This window comes from Nerophis lumbriciformis, linkage group LG10, assembly GCF_033978685.3.
Source record: "Nerophis lumbriciformis linkage group LG10, RoL_Nlum_v2.1, whole genome shotgun sequence".
In the NCBI taxonomy this organism is placed as follows: Eukaryota; Metazoa; Chordata; class Actinopteri; order Syngnathiformes; family Syngnathidae; genus Nerophis; species Nerophis lumbriciformis.
This window is the reverse complement of record NC_084557.2, coordinates 8,575,032-8,597,176: the sequence shown is the minus strand read 5'-3', so window position 1 is coordinate 8,597,176 and position 22,145 is coordinate 8,575,032. Positions and strand designations below refer to the sequence as shown.

Genomic DNA, 22,145 nt, shown 5'->3' with positions numbered 1-22,145 from the left:
GAGAAATAAAAAAAAAGAAGCATGTAAACAAACAGCTTGGGCCTTAAGAGGTTTTAAGGTAGAAAAACTGGCAGCTAAGTTGCCAGAATAAAAAAATAATTTGTACTGTTTTTCCATTAACAATATAATATTGTAAAAAACAATGTCAACTTAATAGTAAAATTCTGGCAACTAAGCTGCCGGATTTGTCCGTAAAACCCCCCCCAAAAAACAGTGGTTCTGTTTTTCCATTTACCATAAAATGTTGTAAAAATTAAAACTATATTTTACACTAAAATGTTGTAAATATAAAGTTTTTACTTTAAAGTCGATAGTCTACTTAATTTATATAATTAATAATGAAATCCAGAGGCAAATTCATACATTATTCACTGTTACAAGCTGATTATGCTGTGATGGCAACCATAACTGCCATGTGGCCCTCAATGAAAATGAGTTTGACATCCCAAATATTAATATGAATATAAAGCATTAAAGGGGAACATTATCACAATTTCAGAAGGGTTAAAACCATTAAAAATAATTTCCCAGTGGCTTATTTTATTTTTCGTTTTTCAAAGTTTTACCCATCACGCAATATCCCTAAAAAAAGCTTCAAAGTGCCTAATTTTAACCATCGTTATATACACCCGTCCATTTTCCTGTGACGTCACACAGTGATGCCAACACAAACAAACATGGCGCATAGAACAGCAAGGAATAGCGACATTAGCTCGGATTCAGACTCGGATTTCAGCGGCTTAAGCGATTCAACAGATTACGCATGTATTGAAACGGATGGTTGTAGTGTGGAGGCAGGTAGCGAAAACGAAATTGAATAAGAAACTGAAGCTATTGAGCTATATCGGTTTGAACCGTATGCAAGCGAAACTGACGAAAACGACACGACAGCCAGCGACACGGGAGAAAGCGAGGACGAATTCGGCGATCGCCTTCTAACCAACGATTGGTATGTGTTTGTTTGGCGTTAAAGGAAACTAACAACTATGAACTAGGTTTACAGCATATGAAATACATTTGGCAACAACATGCACTTTGAGAGTGCAGACAGCCCAGTTTTCATCAATTAATATATTCTGTAGACATACCCTCATCCGCTCTCTTTTCCTGAAATCTGATCTGTCCAGTCCAGTTGGAAATGCATCTGCTTTGAGTGTCGCAGGATATCCACACATTCTTGCCATCTCTGTCGTAGCATAGCTTTCGTCGGTAAAGTGTGCGGAACAAACGTCCAATTTCTTGCCACTTTCGCATCTTTGGGCCACTGGTGCAACTTGAATCCGTCCCTGTTGGTGTTGTTACACCCTCCGACAACACACCGACGAGGCATGATGTCTCCAAGGTACGGAAAACAGTCGAAAAAAACGGAAAATAACAGAGCTGATTTGACTCGGTGTTTGTAATGTGTTTGAGAAAATGGCGAATTGCTTCCCTATGTGACGTCACAACGTGACGTCATCGCTCCGAGAGCGAATAATAGAAAGGCGTTTAATTTGCCAAAATTCACCCGAGTTCGGAAATTGGTTAAAAAAATAGATGGTCTTTTTTCTGCAACATCAAGGTATATATTGACGCTTACATAGGTCTGGTGATAATGTTCCCCTTTAAATGCATTGGCAAAAAAGTGAATTTTCTGTCCATGCCTCTATCTTTTACATTTTTTAAATCAAATGTTGGCCAAGCCCGAACGAACACCTTTGTGTCACCAAAGTATCCACAGCATGTACAATATGTGTACGTCAGCCATGAAGTTGCCGCACATTTCCATGTTCAGTTCACTCTTGATACATCCCAATCTCGCCCTCAAAAGGAAGTACGGCAGGTCTTACATGAGGCCTTTTTTTGTTTTTTCAAGCAAGCAATTAGCCATTTTCTGCTATTCTTCTGTGAGAAATGTTAAAAGTGACCTACTGTATGTCACCTTTCACACCTATAAATGTTACAACGTTAGATACTCGTGTTAAACAATGCCAAAGCGTCAAATCCTAAGGTCAATGCATTTTGTCGTGAGCGTGCACGCAGACTTGGATGCCACTGTTGGCGGGGTTTTGGAGTATTCTTTTAATAATGACCCACTGACTGGAAGATCTACTCGTGTGGGTATTTCTAGTTTGCAGCCTGATCCAGGCTGTGAGACTACATTGTCTGCTGCCTGAAGCGTGTGTGTGTGTGTGTTTCATTCTCGTCTATTGCCCTCCCACTTGCTCTGATGTTTATGAAATACTTTCATATTTATTTGTATTTAGAACATTTTACACGGGACCGTTCTGTCAAAATGGACCTGAACGAAATTAGATTGTACGCCTAACTCTGACGTAAAGGACGGCAACATTACGACTCGTTTCGAGGAAACCCAAAAAAAGGTAAGATGAAGAATTATTTTCATTTAACCTTGGCATGCGCATAAGTGAAGTGTGACATGCAGTAACAAACAGTAACTTTTTTTAATGCAGTAATCAGAGTATGCAGGTGTACCTTATGTTGTTACAGAGTGAATCTACAGTATCAATATATAATGTTAATGAAGTTCATTTTCAATATTTTGGAGCAATGCGCGGGAAAAAATGCGGTGATGACTCAAAGATGTATATATTTAACTGTACATTTTCAAAAGACACATTTTGATACTTTTGGAGAGGGTTCAGAATTTAACATCTTGTAGAGAGACTCAGAAAACAAGTTACTGAAGTGACCGTGGAGCAAACTGTATGCAAAATATACACCAAAGCATATCAAATATATATTATATAGACCAGTGGTTCTGAAATGGGGGTACGCGTACCCCTGGGGGTACTTGAAGGTATGCCAAGGGGCACGTGAGATTTTTTTTAAATATTCTAAAAAATAGCAACAATTCAAAAATCCTTTATAAATATATTTATTGAATAATACTTCAACAAAATATGAATGTAAGTTCATAAACTGAACATCAAATCAAGTAAGCTATTCCATTCATTACCATAAACCCAAAGTTTCCCCCATGCCATGATGGTTTGACCCTCACTAAAAAGTCTGTCAAAAAGAACTGTGTAAAGAAATGCAACAATGCAATATTTAGTGTTGACAGCTAGATTTTTTGTGGACATGTTCCATAAATATAGATGTTAAAGATTTATTTTTTTGTGAAGAAATGTTTAGAATTAAGTTCATGAATCCAGATGGATCTCTATTACAATCCCCAAAGAGGGCACTTTAAGTTGATGATTACTTCTATGTGTAGAAATATTTATTTATAATTGAATCACTTGTTTATTAAGTTTTTAGTTATATATTATATATTTTTTTCCAAATAGTTCAAGAAAGACCACTACATATGAGCAATATTTTGCACTGTTATATAATTGAATAAATCAGAAACTGATGACATAGTGCTGTATTTTACTTCTTTATCTCTTTTTTTTCAACCAAAAAGCTTTGCTCTGATTAGGGGGTACTTGAATTAAAAAAAATGTCACAGGGGGCACATCACTGAAAAAAGGTTGAGAACCACTGATAGACCACAAGGAAGTGTTTTACATTAAAAACTTTTTTTTTTTTGTCATAAAGAAATACAATCATGTGTGCTTACGGACTGTATCCCTTGCAGACTGTATTGATATATATTGATATATAATGTAGGAACAAGAAATATTAATAACAGAAAGAAACAACCCTTTTGTGCGAATGAGTGTGAATGAGTGTAAATGGGGGAGGGAGGTTTTTTGGGTTGGTGCACTAATTGTAAGTGTATCTTTTATGCTGATTTAATTTTTAAAAATAAATTTAAAAAAAACACTGATCTAGCCTCTTTCTACTCATTTGTCCATCAGTAAAATATTTTTAAAGACTACTCCAATTGTTTAGCTGACTATTTATATCTGTGTGGCATTGCATTAGTGTTTTACACGCTTCTCATCTTATTCTACAGTCCAACTTTTTATAATCAAAAAATGGTCAAAATTTCCAAATTTCCAGAGCTTAACTTCCCGTGGTAAATTTCCGGAAAGTTTCTGGAAATTTACCTGAAATTTTCCACCCCTTTGCAACCCTAATTATAACAAAACACTATGATCATCCAAATATCCCTGACTACAGTACACCACACAGCGTTTTGTCACAAAATAGGTAGAGTGCAAGCAGATCTAATAGGCTGCAACTGATAGTTTGTATTTAAACCACACAAATACTTTCTCAAATACCACTATTTGATACTTGGGCCAGTTATTTACTTGTTTATTTAAGACAAGGCTTTTGTGTCTACAAACGATGGGTGTATGGAGAGAGCTAGACAAGCTATTCCTGGTTTTTATCAATAATGCAGAGCAGTTTGAGGAGAAACTACATGTTTGTCCTCGTCTTTACATTGCCGTGCCATCAAATATTAAAAACTGTTGGAGTTTGCACTTGCTGCATGGCTCCAAGACCCACATTCATTTCAGACCATGCTGCTAAAACAGAAGCTGAATGCAAAGCCAGCTTGTTGCAACATGGCTAATGCCTTCAAAGCATCTAAAATTGAAGATCCGCCACCATCCATCAGGATCTTGCGTTTCCATCTACTTTGGTTTTGGGTTTAAATATGACACTGATTGTAGGCGTGCCGTGGACTTACTCTAAGTACAACGGTATGTCGCATGAGTCTCACAATGCTAAACTACATCGGTGGCAATAAAACAACCTGATAAGAACATAAGTGGAACCAACTTAATGAGGACCTATTATGCAAAACTAACTTTTTTTAACTATTGGTGGCTGTTTTTGTGTATTTGGGATCTGCATAAGTCCCAAAAATTTTAAATCATACAATGGCGGCATTACGGAGATATTTATAAAACAATTGTGCCTTCCTTCATACTTCCTCCAAACGAATTTGCCCAACTTGTGACATTTTTCCAATTGGTGCCATCAGCGGAAATCTCCATATTTGGTAGATATTTTCCCGAAAAGCTTTGCGTGACTCCACCGTTATAGTCAATAAGTTCCTTCTTTTTCCCTATCCTCTTGTATTGGGGCAGACTGGCTCTTACATGCACATGCATCCTCCGCTGTAGCCATTTCTAATGAAAAATAGCGTATAGTTCTAACTAGGGTTGTCTCGATAATATTTTGGTACCGGTACCAAAATTTACTAGTTTCTAAGTAACTGTTTTTATATTGTTTTACTTTCTTTTTTTATTCAAGAAAATGTTTTTAATTTATTTATCTTATTTTATTAATTTTTTTTTTAAAGTACCTTATCTTCACCATACCTAGTTGTCCAAATTAGGCATAATAATGTGTTAATTCCACAAATGCATATATCGGTTGATATCGGTATCGGTTGATATCGGTATCGGTAATTAAAGAGTTGGACAATATCGGAATATCGGATATTGGCAAAAAGCCATTATTGGACATCCCTAATTATTGGCTTTATTCTAACAACAAATCTTAGGGTACATTAAACATGTATTTATTATTGCAATTTAGTCCTTAAATAAAATAGTGAACATACTAGACAACTTGTCTTTTAGTAGTAAGTAAACAAACAAAGGCTCCTGATTAGTCTGCTGACGTATGCAGTAACATATTGTGTCATTTATCATTCAAATATTTTGTCAAAATATTAAAGGACAAGCTGTAAAAATTGATTACCGGTATTAATCTACTTGTTCATTTACTGTTAATATGTGCTTATTTTCTGTTTCAACATGTTCTATCTACAATTCTGTTCAAATGTAATCACTTATTCTTCTGTTGTTTGATACTTTACATTAGTTTTGGATGATACCACAAATGTAGGTATCGATCCAATACAAAGTAGTTACAGGATCATACATTGGTCAAAATTTAAGTTCTCATGTGTCCAAGTTTTTTTTTTAAAAAGGAAGTAAGATTTTGTGACTATAAAAAATATGGATGAAATAAAAGTAGTATCGACTAGATACGCTCTTGTACTTGATATCATTACAGTGGATGTCAGGTGAAGAGCCAACTATGGCGTTTGTTTACACCGCTAACAAAAGCTACTGCGCCTGAATGTAAACAAATGCCAATGGGACGGATCTACACCTGACAGCCACTGTAATGATACCAAGTACAAGAGCGTATCTAGTCGATACTACAATGATTACATCAATATTTTTATCGTCACAAAATCTTTTTTCTTTTTAAGTCATATTATATTCATCAACTCAGGAAATATGTCCCTGGACACATGAGGACTTTGAATATGATCAATGTATGATCTTGTAACTACTTGGTATCGGATCGATACCTAAATTTGTGGTATCATCCAAAACTAAAGTAAAGTATCAAACAACAGAAGAATAAGTGATTATTACATTTTAACAGAAGTGTCGATAAAACATGTTAAAACAGAAAATAAGCAGATATTAACAGTAAATGAACAAGTAAAATAATGTATTTTCTACCACTTGTCCTTAATAATTTGGACAAAATAATAGTATAATAAATGACACAATATGTTACTACATATGTTATCTCATATGTGCACTATTTTATTTAAGGACAAAATTGCAATAATAAACATATGTTTAATGTACCGTAAGATGTTTTGTTAAAATAAAGCCAATAATGCCATTTTTGTGGTTCCCCTTTATTTAGAAAAGTATCGAAAGGTATCAAAATACATATTGGTACCGGTAGCAAAATATTGGTATTGGGACAACCCTAATACAGACCCTGTAATATAGTGAATAATGTATGTAATACATTTAATATGGTAAAAGTAAAAAAATGTCGTACTTACACTGGTCCAACTGGGTCATCATCTGAAGCAGCAAGGGGAAATAAACAGAAATGAAGACCAAAATAAGCAATGCAAGTAAGATGAAGAAGTTCCAACATTTTTTGCCCATATCATTAAAGCAAGTGCATTTGATTAGGATGTTTTGTTTTGCATTTTGTCCACATTGCACAGTTTTATGAGATTAAATTGCTGCCTAGTGTAATCAAGCAGGACTAGGACGTTTTATAATGCTACGAACAGAATGCAGTTCAATGCAGCACCACACTACATGGACAGATGAGAAATGTCATACACACTGAGAGAAATAGCAAAAGACCTGCTTTCATGCACAGTCAAAACGTGTTTGTATAATCAATGATCGTCCTCCAACAGTAAGTTTGTGTGGAAAAATGAGAGCATATTGGGATAATTTGAGTCGTTTGCATGCTGTTTCACTGCTGCAACAATAACACAAAATAAAAAAAGCATTTAAATGCAACAAAAATTGAAATAGAGTAAGAATACAGTGTCCTGAAGCATGCAGTCTCACACTTACCACAAACACCGATTAGGTTGGGCAAACGGGAAAAGGGGGATATGGAAGATATGACAACAATAAAATATTTAGCACAAGCTGACCTAATTTAAGGCAATGCAATTAGAAAATCAATTATTAACAGTTTCTGCAATTATTTAGACGCATGGGTTATGTTATTTACATTTGGTTCAAAGGAATATAAAAAGTTGGTGAGAGGACTTGAGACATTTGCAGACGCTAATGAACCATTAATGACCATCTGATCATGTTTGGTCACAGTAGGAGTCAGATGTCTCACTCATTCTTTGCATGCTGCACACAGCAACATGTGACAATATACTAATTCATGAGTATAAAATGTCAGCAAAATATCATTCTTATGAAAGGCTCAGTCGGATGAGAAAATCCTTGGTTTGCATTTGCAGCTTTAAAGTGGAACTGCACATTTTGGAATTTTGTTTGCATTACAATTTCAAAAGCGATTCAGCTGCTGTTGCAAGAGATATTTTCTTCATACCGTAGCATAGTGATGTGTTCCTACGCTAGAAAAACAGTTCTTCGGTGTTTGCTCTTACAATAGCTTGGTTATTATGCAGGTTATGGAATGTAAATGTAGCGTCTTTATTGCAATTTTTAGAGGGATTTAGTGGCAGAATCAAGTACCGTAAAGACGGTACGAAATGCAGCTGCCAGACTTTTGACCGCTGCACCCAGAACAGCCCATATCAGCCCCAATTTATCCAGTCTTCATTGGCTTCCTGTCAAATTCCACATTGAGTTTAAGATTTTAGTCCTGACTTTTTGTACATCACTGACTTGTTATGCCCCTACTCTTCAGGGCGCAGACTCCGGTCTTCAGGCCAGGGTCTTCTAAAGATCCCAAAAACTCATTTTAAAACCCGTGGAGACCTGGCATTCCAGGCTATAGCTCCCAGACTCTGGAACAACTTGCACCAGTCCCTCTGTGGTCTTGACTGTGATGACACTTTTAAGGAACATTTGAAAAACTTCTCTTTTTAGTAAAGCTTTGAGTTAATGCACCTTTTAACTATCATTTTTAATCCACTTTGTATCATTTTAATGGTGTTGCCCCTGTTGTTTTAATGGAATTGTTGTTTTACTTCACCTATGTTTTGTACAGCGCTTTGTGATTTTATCTGTGAAAAGCGCTTTATAAATAAAATGTACTTACTTACTGACAGAATGGATTGCTCCCATTAGTACAGGGATGTCAAAATGGTTTTCATTGAGGGCCACATGGCAGTTATGGCTGCCATCAGAGGGCCGCTTGTAACAGTGAATAATGTATGAATTTGCCCCTGGATTTCATTAATAATTATATAAATTGGTTTAAGTAGACTGCCATATTATAGTAAAAACTAAATGGTAAATGGAAAAACAGTACCACTGTTTTTTTTGTTGTTTTTTTTTACAGTTGCCAGAATTTGTGTGTTAAATTGACATTGGTTTTTACAACATTATATTGTTAATGGAAAAACAGTACAAGTTCTTTTTTTATTCTGGCAACTTAGCTGCCAGTTTTTCTACCGTAAAAACTAGAGATGTCCGATAATATCGGCCGATAAATGTATTATCGGAAATGATCGGTATCGTTTTTTTTAATATCGGCATCGTTTTTTTTGGTTTTTTAATTAAATCAACATAAAAAACACAAGATACACTTACAATTAGTACACCAACCCAAAAAACCTCCCTCCACCAAAAAACCTCCCTCCACTCATTCACACTCATTCACACAAAAGGGTTGTTTCTTTCTGTTATTAATATTCTGGTTCCTACATTATATATCAATATATATCAATACAGTCTGCAGGGATACAGTCCGTAAGCACACATGATTGTGCGTGCTGCTGGTCCACTAATAGTACTAACCTTTAACAGTTAATTTTACTCATTTTCATTAATTACTAGTTTCTATGTAACTGTTTTTATATTGTTTTACTTTCTTTTTTATTCAAGAAAATGTTTTTAATTAATTTATCTTATTTTATTTTTATTTTTTTTTAAAGGACCTTATCATCACCATACCTGGTTGTCCAAATTAGGCATAATAATGTGTTAATTCCACGACTGTATGTATTGGTATCGATTGATATCGGTATCGGTTGATATCGGTATTGGCGATTAAGGGTTTGGTTAATATCGGAATATCAGATATCGGCAAAAAGCCATTATCAGACATCCCTAGTAAAAACAAATGTACCGTCTTTTCAATTACAATAAGACACCGTTAAAAACAACAACCGTTGATTTTACAGTCAAAAACTGGCAGCTCAGTCAACACAATTTTAACGCAAAAAACAGTAGTTGTTTTTTTCAATTTACAGTAATATGCTGTAAAGAACAACGTAAAATGTATTGTCATTTTTATTAATTTGATGGGTAGTTTGCTGTAAAGTTAAGTATTTCTATTTAGACAAAAAGATGTTTGGAAAGTATAATAATATACTGTAATATTTGTTGCAATATTGGATACTATTAAAGTTTAAAAGGCATGCAATTTCAAGCAGTACATATATTTTTTTCTGTCAAAATTAAAAAAAATTACATTTAGTGAGAAAATATTAAGTACTTTATTGACATATATTTCCAGGTGTTTGCGGGCCAGATAAAATTATGTCACGGGCCAGATCCGGCTCGTGGGCCTTGAGTTTGATACCTCTGCACTAGTAGCATTGCTAACCACCTAGAATGAGCTGATTTTTACAAACCAGAATGCAGAAAAAAAACAAAAACGTGTGTTCTTGTCTCTCATAAAGATTGTGAACGATAGGCAAAAATCCCCAAAAAAGTGCAGTTCCGCTTTAAATATTACAAGTCTCTACTGCTTGAGCTTTCAGCAAATCCCTGGAATACTATTAATCACTGAGAACATCCATCTCCACAACATGGATCACATTTCTCATTAATAAAATACAGGGAATTGTCCTGACAAGGCGTGACCTACGGAAACAGTGTGGGACCACGTCAGACTGAATTATTGAATGCGGGCACAGCGATGTGTCAGGTGTGATATGTAGAGAAGCAATGACCAAAGCACTCTGATGGTGTGGTGAGTCTGCACAACACAAAGCACACATCGGCCTTCCTTCCCTCAAAAACTGTGTGCGTTTGTGCGGTGGAGAGCATCCTAATTGCCTGCCTCACTGTGCGTGCGCTAACTTCACTGCGGCACAGTCGCTGCAGTCTCACACATTATCATGACTAACATCACTTCTATCAGCAGTGCGTGCAAGCCTGTACATTTTCCAGTCTCTGCTTGCTACATTGTGAAAGGAACCAATGCAACACTCCTTCCCCTGATGCTAACACACAGGATTTCCGCATCACTAACTGACTTTATGCTGTAGGTTGAAGAATATTATAATTAGGGATGTTACCACCGGGGTTTTATGCTGCCGATTCCGATACCAATCATCCATGGGTGACATTGGCTGATACCAATATTGATACTGATCACATGTATTAACAGTAAATGTTTCAATGTATTCATGGTGAGTGCTATTGAGAGTTGACCAATATCAGCAGAATATTTAAACTTCAACAAAATAAAGTCAGAGTACACAATAACTGAACAAAAGTAAAAACTCATATATACTACTGTACTCATTTGAAGTCTTCCTTGAGTGTGCAAACATGAACAAAAATTATAAAATGAAAATATCGACCTAGTCACCTTAGTATCAATCATGTACAGGTAAAACTCCAAAAATGTGAATATCGTGCAAAGGTTTGTTTATTCCAGCAATCAGATTTCCAAGGTGAAACTATTATATGACATAGGCTCAAAACATGCAACTTAAGATATTTCAAGCCTTCTTCTAATATAATTTTGATGATTATGGCTTACAGCAGAATTCAAAATCTGAGAAAATTTGGGGTTTTCAAAAGCTGTAAGCCACAAACATCAAAATTATAACAAAATAAAGACTTGACATATCTCACTTTGTATGTATATTCACAATCATGAGGGACAAGACCAAACGTCTTCTTTTTTAGGATTTTAAAGATGATAAAAAGATGAGGCTAAAACCCTCCAACGTTTTATATACACACTGCAAGTGTATATATAATGTAGTAACAGACAGGATCACAACAATTTGTGATATGTTCAATATTTACTGTGTTTTTATCGTTTTAATAATTTCTTCCGCGCATTGATTTCTATTTCCATATCGCACGTCTGACTTCTGGCAACAACTTGTGTTCCTACTTCCGGAATCAAACACGCAGGCTTTTAATCATGGCAGACTTGGTAACAGACAACAAAGACGACTATTTTTGGACAAACTTTATATTTTTGAAGTTAAATATATTGGGGATGAACTACTGGTTATAGAAGCGAGCACAAAGAAGAGGGTGAAACGTTAGAGCAGACAGAAGCCAATAGAGTGAGGTGAAAGTCACTCGAAGCTGCAAATTTGGATTTTGGAGACAAGCTATTTCGACATAAATGGATTGCTTACCCACCATAATCAACAGGAAATGTCCCGGGCTAGCTGGACCCGACAAACAACTGTCAAACGAGTGAGTCACACTTTATATTGATCACAATACACACAGCACGCAATGAGTTTTAGTACAACTACAGTACATACGCTCTCTGGCTAGCTCAGCTGAAATGTGGGCTTATACTTTACAGATACTGTAATATGATTGCTCATGTTTTTCAGTCAGTACTGATCTATCGCAGTGTTGTGCAATACAAACTCAAACGTGTTTCGTGCTGACGTAGAAGCTAACTTATCTCTTGCCGTAGTTAGCTTTTACGGCTAATACCGAAGCACACTGATGTGTTGCTACGCTAGAAAAAGAGTTCCTCAGTGTTCGCTCTTACAATAATAATATTACAACAGCTTGGTTATTATACAGGTTACGGAATGTAAATGAAGTACTGTTGACTGTATTTGAATGCATTTTTAAAGTAATTTAGGAGGTAGAATTGATTGCTCCCATGAGACGAAACAATTTTTACATGTTAGAATGCAAAAAAATAAAAAACTCTCTTCTTGTCTCTCATAAGGATTGTAAACAATAGGGTAAATTGCAAAAAAAAGTGCAGTTCCCCTTTAAAGTTTACCAAGAACTCGTTTCTGGTGTTGTTTCTTTGACCTGTCTCCGCTCGGGATGGTCTCCAGCTGGCCCCACTATGGACTGGACTCTCACTATTATGTTAGATCCACTATGGACTGGAGTCTCACAATATTATGCTAGATCCACTCGACGTCCATTGCACTGGTCGCCCAGTGGGGGGGTCCCCACATCTGCGGTCCTCTCCAAGGTGGACCCATTGTCCCATTGGGTTGAGTTTTTCCATGCCCTGATGTGGGATCTGAGCCGAGGATGTCGTTATGGCTTGTGCAGCCCTTTGAGACACTGGTGATTTAGGGCTATATAAGTAAACATTGATTGATTGATTGTTTCAAGCTAGCTTAGCTATTAGCATGCCTGCTCCTGGCGTGCTCTCTGTGTTTAACATGTTTAGCCTTGTCCTCCAGCGATAATGATACCTGATAATGACACTTTAACATTTATATTTGATTATTATCTTAGAGGAGCAGCTCCACACTGAATAGAGATACATAATTAGCCGTTAGCCACTAGCAGCCATGAGACTAAAAATAAATAGTGTCAGTGAGAGGCGATCGGCATTAAAAAGCATTAATCAGCAATAGCGATTGCATACTTTTTTCTTTTTTTTTTTTTACTGATTTTTGATTTTCAAGGCACATTCCTGATTATAATCTCTTGGTTTATTTTGAATTGTTAGCAAAATATTTCAAAAATTGTGGATTTTATTGTGACGGAAATCAATCAAAAAGTATTTAAGAGAGTGGAAAAAATAACTATGTTTGAAAAGAGCTCCAAAATATTAGTAACTCACCGTCTTGTAAATCCTCAGGCTTCTTGCGCTTCTCATAAACAACGATGATGACGACCAGGATGATGATCTCGGCCAAAACCCCCAAAAGAGGCCACAAGGGTGCCAAATGGCTGCGGACTCTAAGCATGGAGCTCTCATCGCTGCTGCCAATCAAGTTGGTGGCATTACACTGGTACTCCCCTGGGTCCAGGTTAATGTCCAGGCTGTCAATGCTGAGCTCGGTGTAATTGTCTTTGCTGTTGATGAAGAAGCGCCCGGATGAGTTGTCAATTTCCTGTGGGGAGCAAATCGAGAAGTTCACCATATGCAATTGAGTTTGCTGGAGTGTTCATACTAGAGGTGTAATGGTACGCCATAATCAATTTTCAGTACATACAACGGTTTTACAGTTTGGTTAATTTTCGGTACAGAATTTGGAGACAAACTACAAAACACTGCTTGGCTTTTGATTTCTATGAAGCTCAAGATCAGAGCCCGATGTCTCCTGGTTTTACTACATCTTGTATTTGAGATTGTTTATAGAGTTAGGCTCAACTTCAGCCTAAACCCTTTCGGTCTGTACAATTTATGGATGTAAAACTGTTTGTTTATTTTGTTGACCACTGACCAAATAAATAATAAACTAAACTATTTAACAACTATGGCTTTTAAAATCTCTCTCTCTCCCTCTCACACACAACCCCCCTGTTATCTTTTCTCATCTTCCAACAATATTTGCCCACATGGCTGGATAGGACAGCTTAAAAAATGAATTAATAAAAAGTATCAGCAGTCGTACTGGCAGCAATGGTTTAAGGTTTTTTATGTTGGTGGATGAAAGTAAAATGTCACATTGATTTATTATACACCTATGTTATCTGGAACAGGTAAGCATTGGTTACACTTTTTTTATTTTTTTTATTCTACCAACAATACCCCAACAGCAATATCAAATTGAAAAAATTGAATATTACGTTCGGTTTCAAAATAATACAAGCTTCAGTTTTGCAGCACAAATGTCAGCTGTAAACACATTATTTTGCCACAGAATTTTAGATTTGAACATAATTTTAAAGTCCTGTGTTGGGATGTCAGATGTTGGCTTACTTACTGATATTGGCCAATACCAATACTGGTAGATCCAGCTTCTATTCCATCAAACCATGTGGTGTCATGAATGAACACATTATCCTCCTTTTACTGTGATACCACTGGATGCATTTAACAAACAAACACTGTTTGTGCAAATTGCAAACCAAGGCAAATAGTCAAATACTGCTATGTAAATTGTACAATAAGTGCCAGTGTCTTAAAAAAATGATGAGAAATAGTCAAGTAAAATAACATGTTCTACTATCAACGGGTTAATCTTATAAGAATAGGAATATAATTATAGTAATATTGATAACTAAAATGTTTAAAGACGTACAGTACAGGCCAAAAGTTTGGACACACCTCATTCCATTTTTCAGTTTTCTTTATTTTCGTGACTATTTACATTGTAGATTGTCACTGAAGGCATCAAAACTATGAATGAACACATGTGGAGTTATGTACTTAACAAAAAAAGGTGTAGTTTCTTTTAAAATAGCCACCCTTAGCTCTGATTACTGCTTTGCACACTCTCGGCATTCTCTCGATGAGCTTTAAGTACACCTGTGCAGTGAAAACCATTTCAGGTGACTACCTCTTGAAGCTCATCGAGAGCATGCCAAGAGTGTGCAAAGCAGTAATCAGAGCAAAGGGTGGCTATTTTGAAGAAACTAGAATATAAAACATGTCTTTCATAACTCCACATGTGTTCATTCATAGTTTTGATGCATTCAGTGACAATCTACAATATAAATAGTCATGAAAATAAAGAAAATGCATTGAATGAGAAGGTGTGTCCAAACGTTTGGCCTGTACTTTGCATTTGTATGTGGCACTAACATTTGTATAAGAACAAAGTAACGTACAAGGTATGAAACCATGTACAGTGTTCCCTCAGATTATGTTCCAGTACTAATACGAACACTTAAATTAGAAGCTGGTGTTAGAAATCCGACAGTTTTGAATGTTTGGGTCTATATGCTTGACAGGATCTGACAGACATCTACACAAAATAGATGACGTGAAGCAGAAGAAACATTTATCAGACGCTGTTACAGGTAGACATGCATTTTCTCAAAGCTTATTTTGCCTTATCCATGTTGTCTCTTGTCTCTATTTTAACTGGGTGTGGCTGAGTAGTTCTGCTCAATACCGCCAGTTGTTTCTGATGATTACAGCATTTTTCTGCATAAACGCGGCATGACTCTTAATGATTCTGCCTGAGGTGTGATATTAGATGTGTATTGAAGGGAGTCGCCTTACTCACACCTCACTTAATAACCAACAATGTACACTCACTGCAAATTGTACAGTGGGGCAAAAAAGTATTTAGTCAGCCACGATTGTGCAAGTTCTCCCACTTAAAATGATGTCAGAGGTCTGTAATTTTCATCATAGGTACACTTCAACTGTGAGAGACAGAATGTGAAAAAAAAATCCAGGAATTCATATTGTAGGATTTTTAAATAATTTATTTGTAAATTATGGTGGAAAATAAGTATTTGGTCAATAAGAAAAATTCTACTCAATACTTTGTAATATAACCTTTGTTGGCAATAACAGAGGTCAAACGATTACTATAGGTCTTTACCAGGTTTGCACACACAGTAGCTGGTATTTTGGCCCATTCCTCCATGCAGATCTTCTCGAGAGCAGTGATGTTTTGGGGCTGTCGCCGAGCAACACAGACTTTCAACTCCCTCCACAGATTTTCTATGGGGTTGAAGTCTGGAGACTGGCTAGGCCACTCCAGGACTTTCAAATGCTTCTTACGGAGCCACTCCTTCGTTGCCCGGGCGGTGTGTTTGGGATCATTGTCATGCTGGAAGACCCAGCCACGTTTCATCTTCAAAGCTCTCACTGATGGAAGGAGGTTTTGGCTCAAAATCTCACGATACATGGCCCCCCATTCATTCTTTCCTTAACACGGATCAGTCGGCCTGTCCCCTTAGCAGAAAAACAGCCCCAAAGCATGATGTTTCCACCCCCATGCTTCACAGTAGGTATGGTGTTCTTGGGATGCAACTCAGTATTCTTCTTCCTCCAAACACGAGGAGTTGAGTTTATACCAAAAAGTTCTATTTTGGTTTCATCTGACCACATGACATTCTCCCAATCCTCTGCTGTATCATCCATGTGCTCTCTGGCAAACTTCAGACGGGCCTGGACATGCACTGGCTTAAGCAGGGGGACACGTCTGCCACTGCAGGATTTGATTCCCTGTCGGCATAGTGTGTTACTGATGGTAACCTTTGTTACTTTGGTCCCAGCTCTCTGTAGGTCATTGACCAGGTCCCCCCGTGTTGTTCTGGGATTTTTGCTCACCGTTCTCATTATCATTTTGACCCCACGGGATGAGATCTTGCGTGGAGCCCCAGATTGAGGGAGATTATTAGTGGTCTTGTATGTCTTCCATTTTCTGATAATTGCTCCCACAGTTGACTTTTTCACACCAAGCTGCTTGCCTATTGTAGATTCACTCTTCACAGTCTGGTGCAGGTCTACAATTCTTTTCCTGGTGTCCTTCGACAGCTCTTTGGTCTTGGCCATAGTGGAGTTTGGAGTCTGACTGTTTGAGGCTGTGGACAGGTGTCTTTTATACAGATAAGGAGTTCAAACAGGTGCCATTAATACAGGTAACAAGTGGAGGACAGAAGAGCTTTTTAAAGAAGAAGTTACAGGTCTGTGAGAGCCAGAGATCTTCCTTGTTTGAAGTGACCAAATACTTATTTTCCACCATAATTTACAAATAAATTCTTTAAAATTCCTACAATGTGAATTCCTGGATTTTTTTCTTCACATTCTGTCTCTCACAGTTGAAGTGTACCTATAATAAAAATTACAGACCTCTGTCATCATTTTAAGTGGGAGAACTTACACAATCGGGGGCTGACTAAATACTTTTTTGCCCCACTGTATATATGTATTCCCAAGGACAAACTTGGAAATCATGTCATACCACAGACATACTAGCAGCAAGCTTTCTCTCTGGAGCACGTGCAGTTTGAGACGGTATGCTGATATACTGTAAATATCGACCAAACTAGGGATGTCCCGATCCGATATTTGGATCGGATCGGCCACCGATATTTGCCAAAAAATGAGTATCGGCAAGGCATGGGAAAATGCCGATCCAGATTCAGTTTTTTTTTTTTAAACTCCGGTCCGTGTTTTCCAACGCACCGATTTAAATAATACATTCCACTTTTCTGCTGCTACCTAATTTCCGTTCCGCATTTTCCAGCACACCTTCAACACATCCACAGGGCTGTGGATTCTCACGCAGTTGCTTTTAGCTGCTGGCATTACACGACAGGCTCTTCTCACTCTTTCCTGTGTCTCCCTCTCACAGACAGCGCACCTTCTTACACACGTCACATACTGTCACGTCATACGTCACATACGTATACGTCCTCCCCGAGCAGAGAGGTAGCAGCATGGCTAACGTTAGCTGTGATGCTAGCGCAGCCGCTAAGGTGCGCGCCTGTGCAATTGCGCACGGCAAATCTATGCCACGCACAAAATCAAAAAAAAAAAATAAGCGCATAACAATTTTCGACACACGGACACGACAGAGAAAACAGTTTTCGTCATCATTGTTCAAATATTGTAACGTCTGTCGAGACGCTTATCTCCATTCGGTGCCACACGCCCACACCATCAAAATGCAGAGGCAAACATTTCCAGATCAACACCGTATAATAAAAAATAGTGATTTTTTTAGTTGTGATTTCCTTCTCTGCATGAAAGTTTAAAAGTAGCATATATTAATGCAGTATGAAGAAGAATGTTTTAATGTACACATAGAATCATCATACTGCTGTGATTATATGCATCAAGTGTTCATTCAAGGCTAAGGCCAAATATCCACATATATATGGTGTATCGTGACATGGCCTAAACATATCGCAATTTAAAAAAAAAAAGGCCATATCGCCCAGCCCTAGTTCAATGATGCCATTTCTGTTTGTCATGTATAATTTTGTCTATTTTGTGTTTATCCTTGAATAAACAGGTCAGTTTCTTGTTACCAACCATTGTGTATTATTCAAACTCCCCTAATTCAGCTGGCTAGTTGTTATCAAGAGTACTAAAACCCTTTTCAACATGATTCTGACAACTAAATAGGCTAAATAACTTTAAACTTTAATACATGCTCGGATAGGCCAGTATCGATCAGTATCGGTATCGGTCAGTATCGGTATCGGATCGGAAGTGCAAAAACAATATCGGTATCAGATCGGAAGTGCAAAAACCTGCATCGGGACATCCCTAGACCAAACATTCCTATTTTTTACTTGTAATACTACATGACGTCTGGTTTCTTACTTATCAAGCACAAGAAATTGCTTCTGATGAGTAACTTCTCACTGATATAGAAAATAGAAATAGTAACAGTATACACACACACACACACACACACACACACACACACACACACATTTATATACATATATGTATATATAAATGTATATATCATACCCTATAAATGCCGTTGTCAAGTTTGCGCCAGGTCCAGGAGGGATGAGGGTAGCCCACCGATTTACAGTAGAGCAAAGCACGCTGGCCCTCGTTCCTATTCTCACTACGTTTGTGGCCTGTAATCTCAGGAGCAGCTAAAAGAAAAAATATCAAACATCAAACCACCATCAATATCACCTTCACCTTTGTTAATTAGTAAGATTTGACAAAATCAGTGTTACACATAGGTTCATTAATTAGTGGCGCCCAACTCTTGTGGGGAAGACTAAAAATCTACTTAAAGCATTTTGACTCAAATTCAGAGAGGGCCAATACTTCAGTAAATGATGCACAGCGAGAGCATTGTCTGGCCTAGTAGCTACTCTAAAGACAAGGAAGATACGATCTGCTGCAGATTAAATAAACAGAAACGGCCTTTCTTACTGAATAGATGCAGCAGGATGAAGCAAAACAAACATATTATAGTTTGACAAGATCTACATTCTTATCTTTTAGAATATCGTAGATTACGCACAATATGAACAAAAGACAATGAGGACTTTGCATTCTCTGTTGACAAAATATAAGTTTGGCCGCACTTTTACTCAATTCAAATCTTCTCGTCCATATAAGTCAATTCCACCATTTTAAAATATTTTTTACAGGTAGCGAGCCTTTGGAATAGGGTACGGTTAGTCTCGGTACGGTCCCTTGTTTTTCTACGATCCATTTTAATCGATTTAATAGATGGTAAAGAATGTGCGGCCGCAGTATTCATGGACTTAACAAAAGCATTTGACACAATTAATCATGATATTTTAATACAAAAATTAGAACGATATGGCATCAGAGGTTTGGTATTGAATTGGGTAAGAAGTTATTTAACCAACAGGAAGCAATATGTAAATATGGGTGAAAATATGTCAACACGGCTAGATATATCCTGTGGTGTACCCCAGGGGTCAATACTGGGACCAAGATTGTTCAATCTTTATATAAACGACATTTGTAAGGTTACGAAGGACTTAAAGTTGGTTTTATTTGCAGACGACACAACTGCTTTCTGTTCAGGAGAGAGCACACAGAAGATAATACAAATAATAACAGAAGAAATGAACAAATTAAAAAGATGGTTTGACAAAAACAGACTATCTTTGAATCTCAGTAAAACTAAAATAATGCTATTTGGTAATAGTAGAAAAGAGCATCATACACAAATACAAATAGACGAAGTAGACATAGAAAGGGTAAAAGAAACTAGATTTTTGGGAGTATTAATAGATGATCAAATGAACTGGAAATCTCATATACAAAACATACAACATAAGGTGGCAAAAAACATTTCAATAATGAATAAAGCAAAATATGTCCTGGGCCAAAAATCACTGCATATTCTCTACTACTCGCTAGTGTTACCATATCTGAGTTATTGTGCAGAAATATGGGGAAATAACTACAAATGTGCGCTACATTCGCTAACCGTGTTACAAAAAAGATCAGTTAGAATAATACATAATGTTGGATATAGAGAACACACAAACCCTTTATTTATTAAGTCAGAAATATTCAAGTTTGGTGATTTGGTAAAATTGCAAACAGCTAAAATGATGTACAAAGCAAACTATAACCTGCTACCAAAGAATGTACAACAATTCTTCTCAACTAAAGAGGAGAAATATAACCTTAGAGGAAAAAATAATTTAAAACATTTATATGCACGTACAACACTTAGAACTTTTAGCATATCAGTATGTGGAATTAAATTATGGAATGGATTAAGTAAAGAAGTTAAAAATTGTACTGATATGATCCAGTTTAAGAGGTTGTTCAAAATAATAGTGCTTACAGAGTACAAAAAAGAAGAATTATGAGAAATACTTTCAACCTTATTGAAAATAAGGTTGAAAGTATCTCAGTATGTTAATAATGGCTGAATTAATTAATTAATTACATATTACAAAACTGTTGTATACTAATTCATAGATGTTATTTTATTATATAAAAGGTCAGTAAATGATTCTATATATTTGTAAACGCTTGAAGTGAGAAAGGGGTAGGATTAAATAAGCTTAGCTTCTTCCTACTCCTTTTCGGGCATGATGTAAAATTAAATGATATGAAATTGTGTGATGTATTATGATGTAAGTGTGTTCATGTTCGAAATAAACTAAAGAAAAAAAGAAAGAATCCAGTTTGTTGCTCGCTTTCACATTGTAAACAAAGCTTTTATCCAACAAGTATATCTACCCAGTCCCCACAATGCATTGCAAAATCATGTGGCCTTTTGAGCCCCACAGTCTGTACGCAATTACAAGAATAATAATAACAATATAAATAAGTCTTTGGAATACATTTTTGCTGTGATAATGTGCTAATTTTCCTCCAGAACAATGTGTGCGCGACAGCAACTAGACTCTGGGGTGGAGGCGTAATCCCTATGCATCACACAAACAAGACACCATCTGCTGCCACTGAGCTGGCCACTGGTTGGAGGTGTCAAGGGCGGCGGCTGCCCAAGAGCAGCTAAGACAAAAAAAACTTACACGTTGATGAGGCTATATAACCCAAACCAGTTTTATTGACAATGTATATAATGTGACCTTATAAAAGAAGACATGGAGGCCTGCGCTTCACGAGTAAACACCAACCTTTAACTTCAATGGTGGTGTTGGCGGCAGGAGACATCTCAAAGGTGAAGACGCACATATAAACACCGGCATCGTCTCCTCTTGGTTTTTTCAGCCTGCAGACCAGAAGCACACCTTAAGTGAACCCACGTTAAACTATCTTATTTAGCATATGCAGGCGTACCAACATATTTAATTTCCAAGGGACTAAGCGGAGTCGCTTACTTGTACTCGGTATTCCTATTTGGACTGTGGGTTTCTGGGATCTCCTCCCCATTTTTCATCCAGTAGCTATCCAGGAGCGGATTGTCGCTGCTGGTCAGGTTGCACTGAAGAGCAAAAGGAGGACTGTGGCCTTCCACGGGAAGAGAAGTGTGCTCAGAAGCAGCGATTGATGGCTCTGGAAGAAAGACATCCATTAGCCTTTGCAGATGTGTGATGTGTGTGGGAATGTGGGCTATGATGGTGTTAGAAAGAATGTGGTTGAGGCTTCACAAGCAGACCGCACGGTGCAGTCATTTTGTGCAGAATTAAAATGAGACATGAAAAAGACACGCTTATGCAGTTCAAAGATACTGTTTGACATATTGACTATATGGCAGGGACAAATGTGGGTAAAATGCGCAGTGTTAAAAGAAAGCAGGGTGCGGGGTGAATTCAAACCTACAAATCAAGGCTAACAAATATAAAAGGTAATTTAGGTAAATTGAAAAAAACAATTCAATGTAGCTTCTGTAGTCTGTATGTTAGAGCTGTAATCAAGTGGCTTCGAAGAGTAGCTCAGAGATAAAGACCACAATGCTACTTAGTCCGCTTAATGCTGAAAAATCCTGA

The 22,145-nt window shown here is 37.0% G+C and overlaps 1 protein-coding gene across 1 annotated transcript in view; it reads right to left on the bottom strand.

Moving 5' to 3' along the window:
* The window catches only part of LOC133612691 (neuroplastin-like), a 29,711-nt gene that overhangs the window by 4,197 nt on the left and 3,369 nt on the right, over positions 1-22,145 (bottom strand). The window contains exons 2-5 of the mRNA XM_072913902.1: positions 21,537-21,711; positions 21,333-21,427; positions 18,706-18,839; positions 13,153-13,426 (exon numbers count right to left, since the gene is read on the bottom strand). Of these exons, the coding sequence (XP_072770003.1) occupies positions 13,153-13,426; positions 18,706-18,839; positions 21,333-21,427; positions 21,537-21,711 (678 nt within the window). The remainder of the gene's footprint in view (positions 1-13,152; positions 13,427-18,705; positions 18,840-21,332; positions 21,428-21,536; positions 21,712-22,145) is intronic.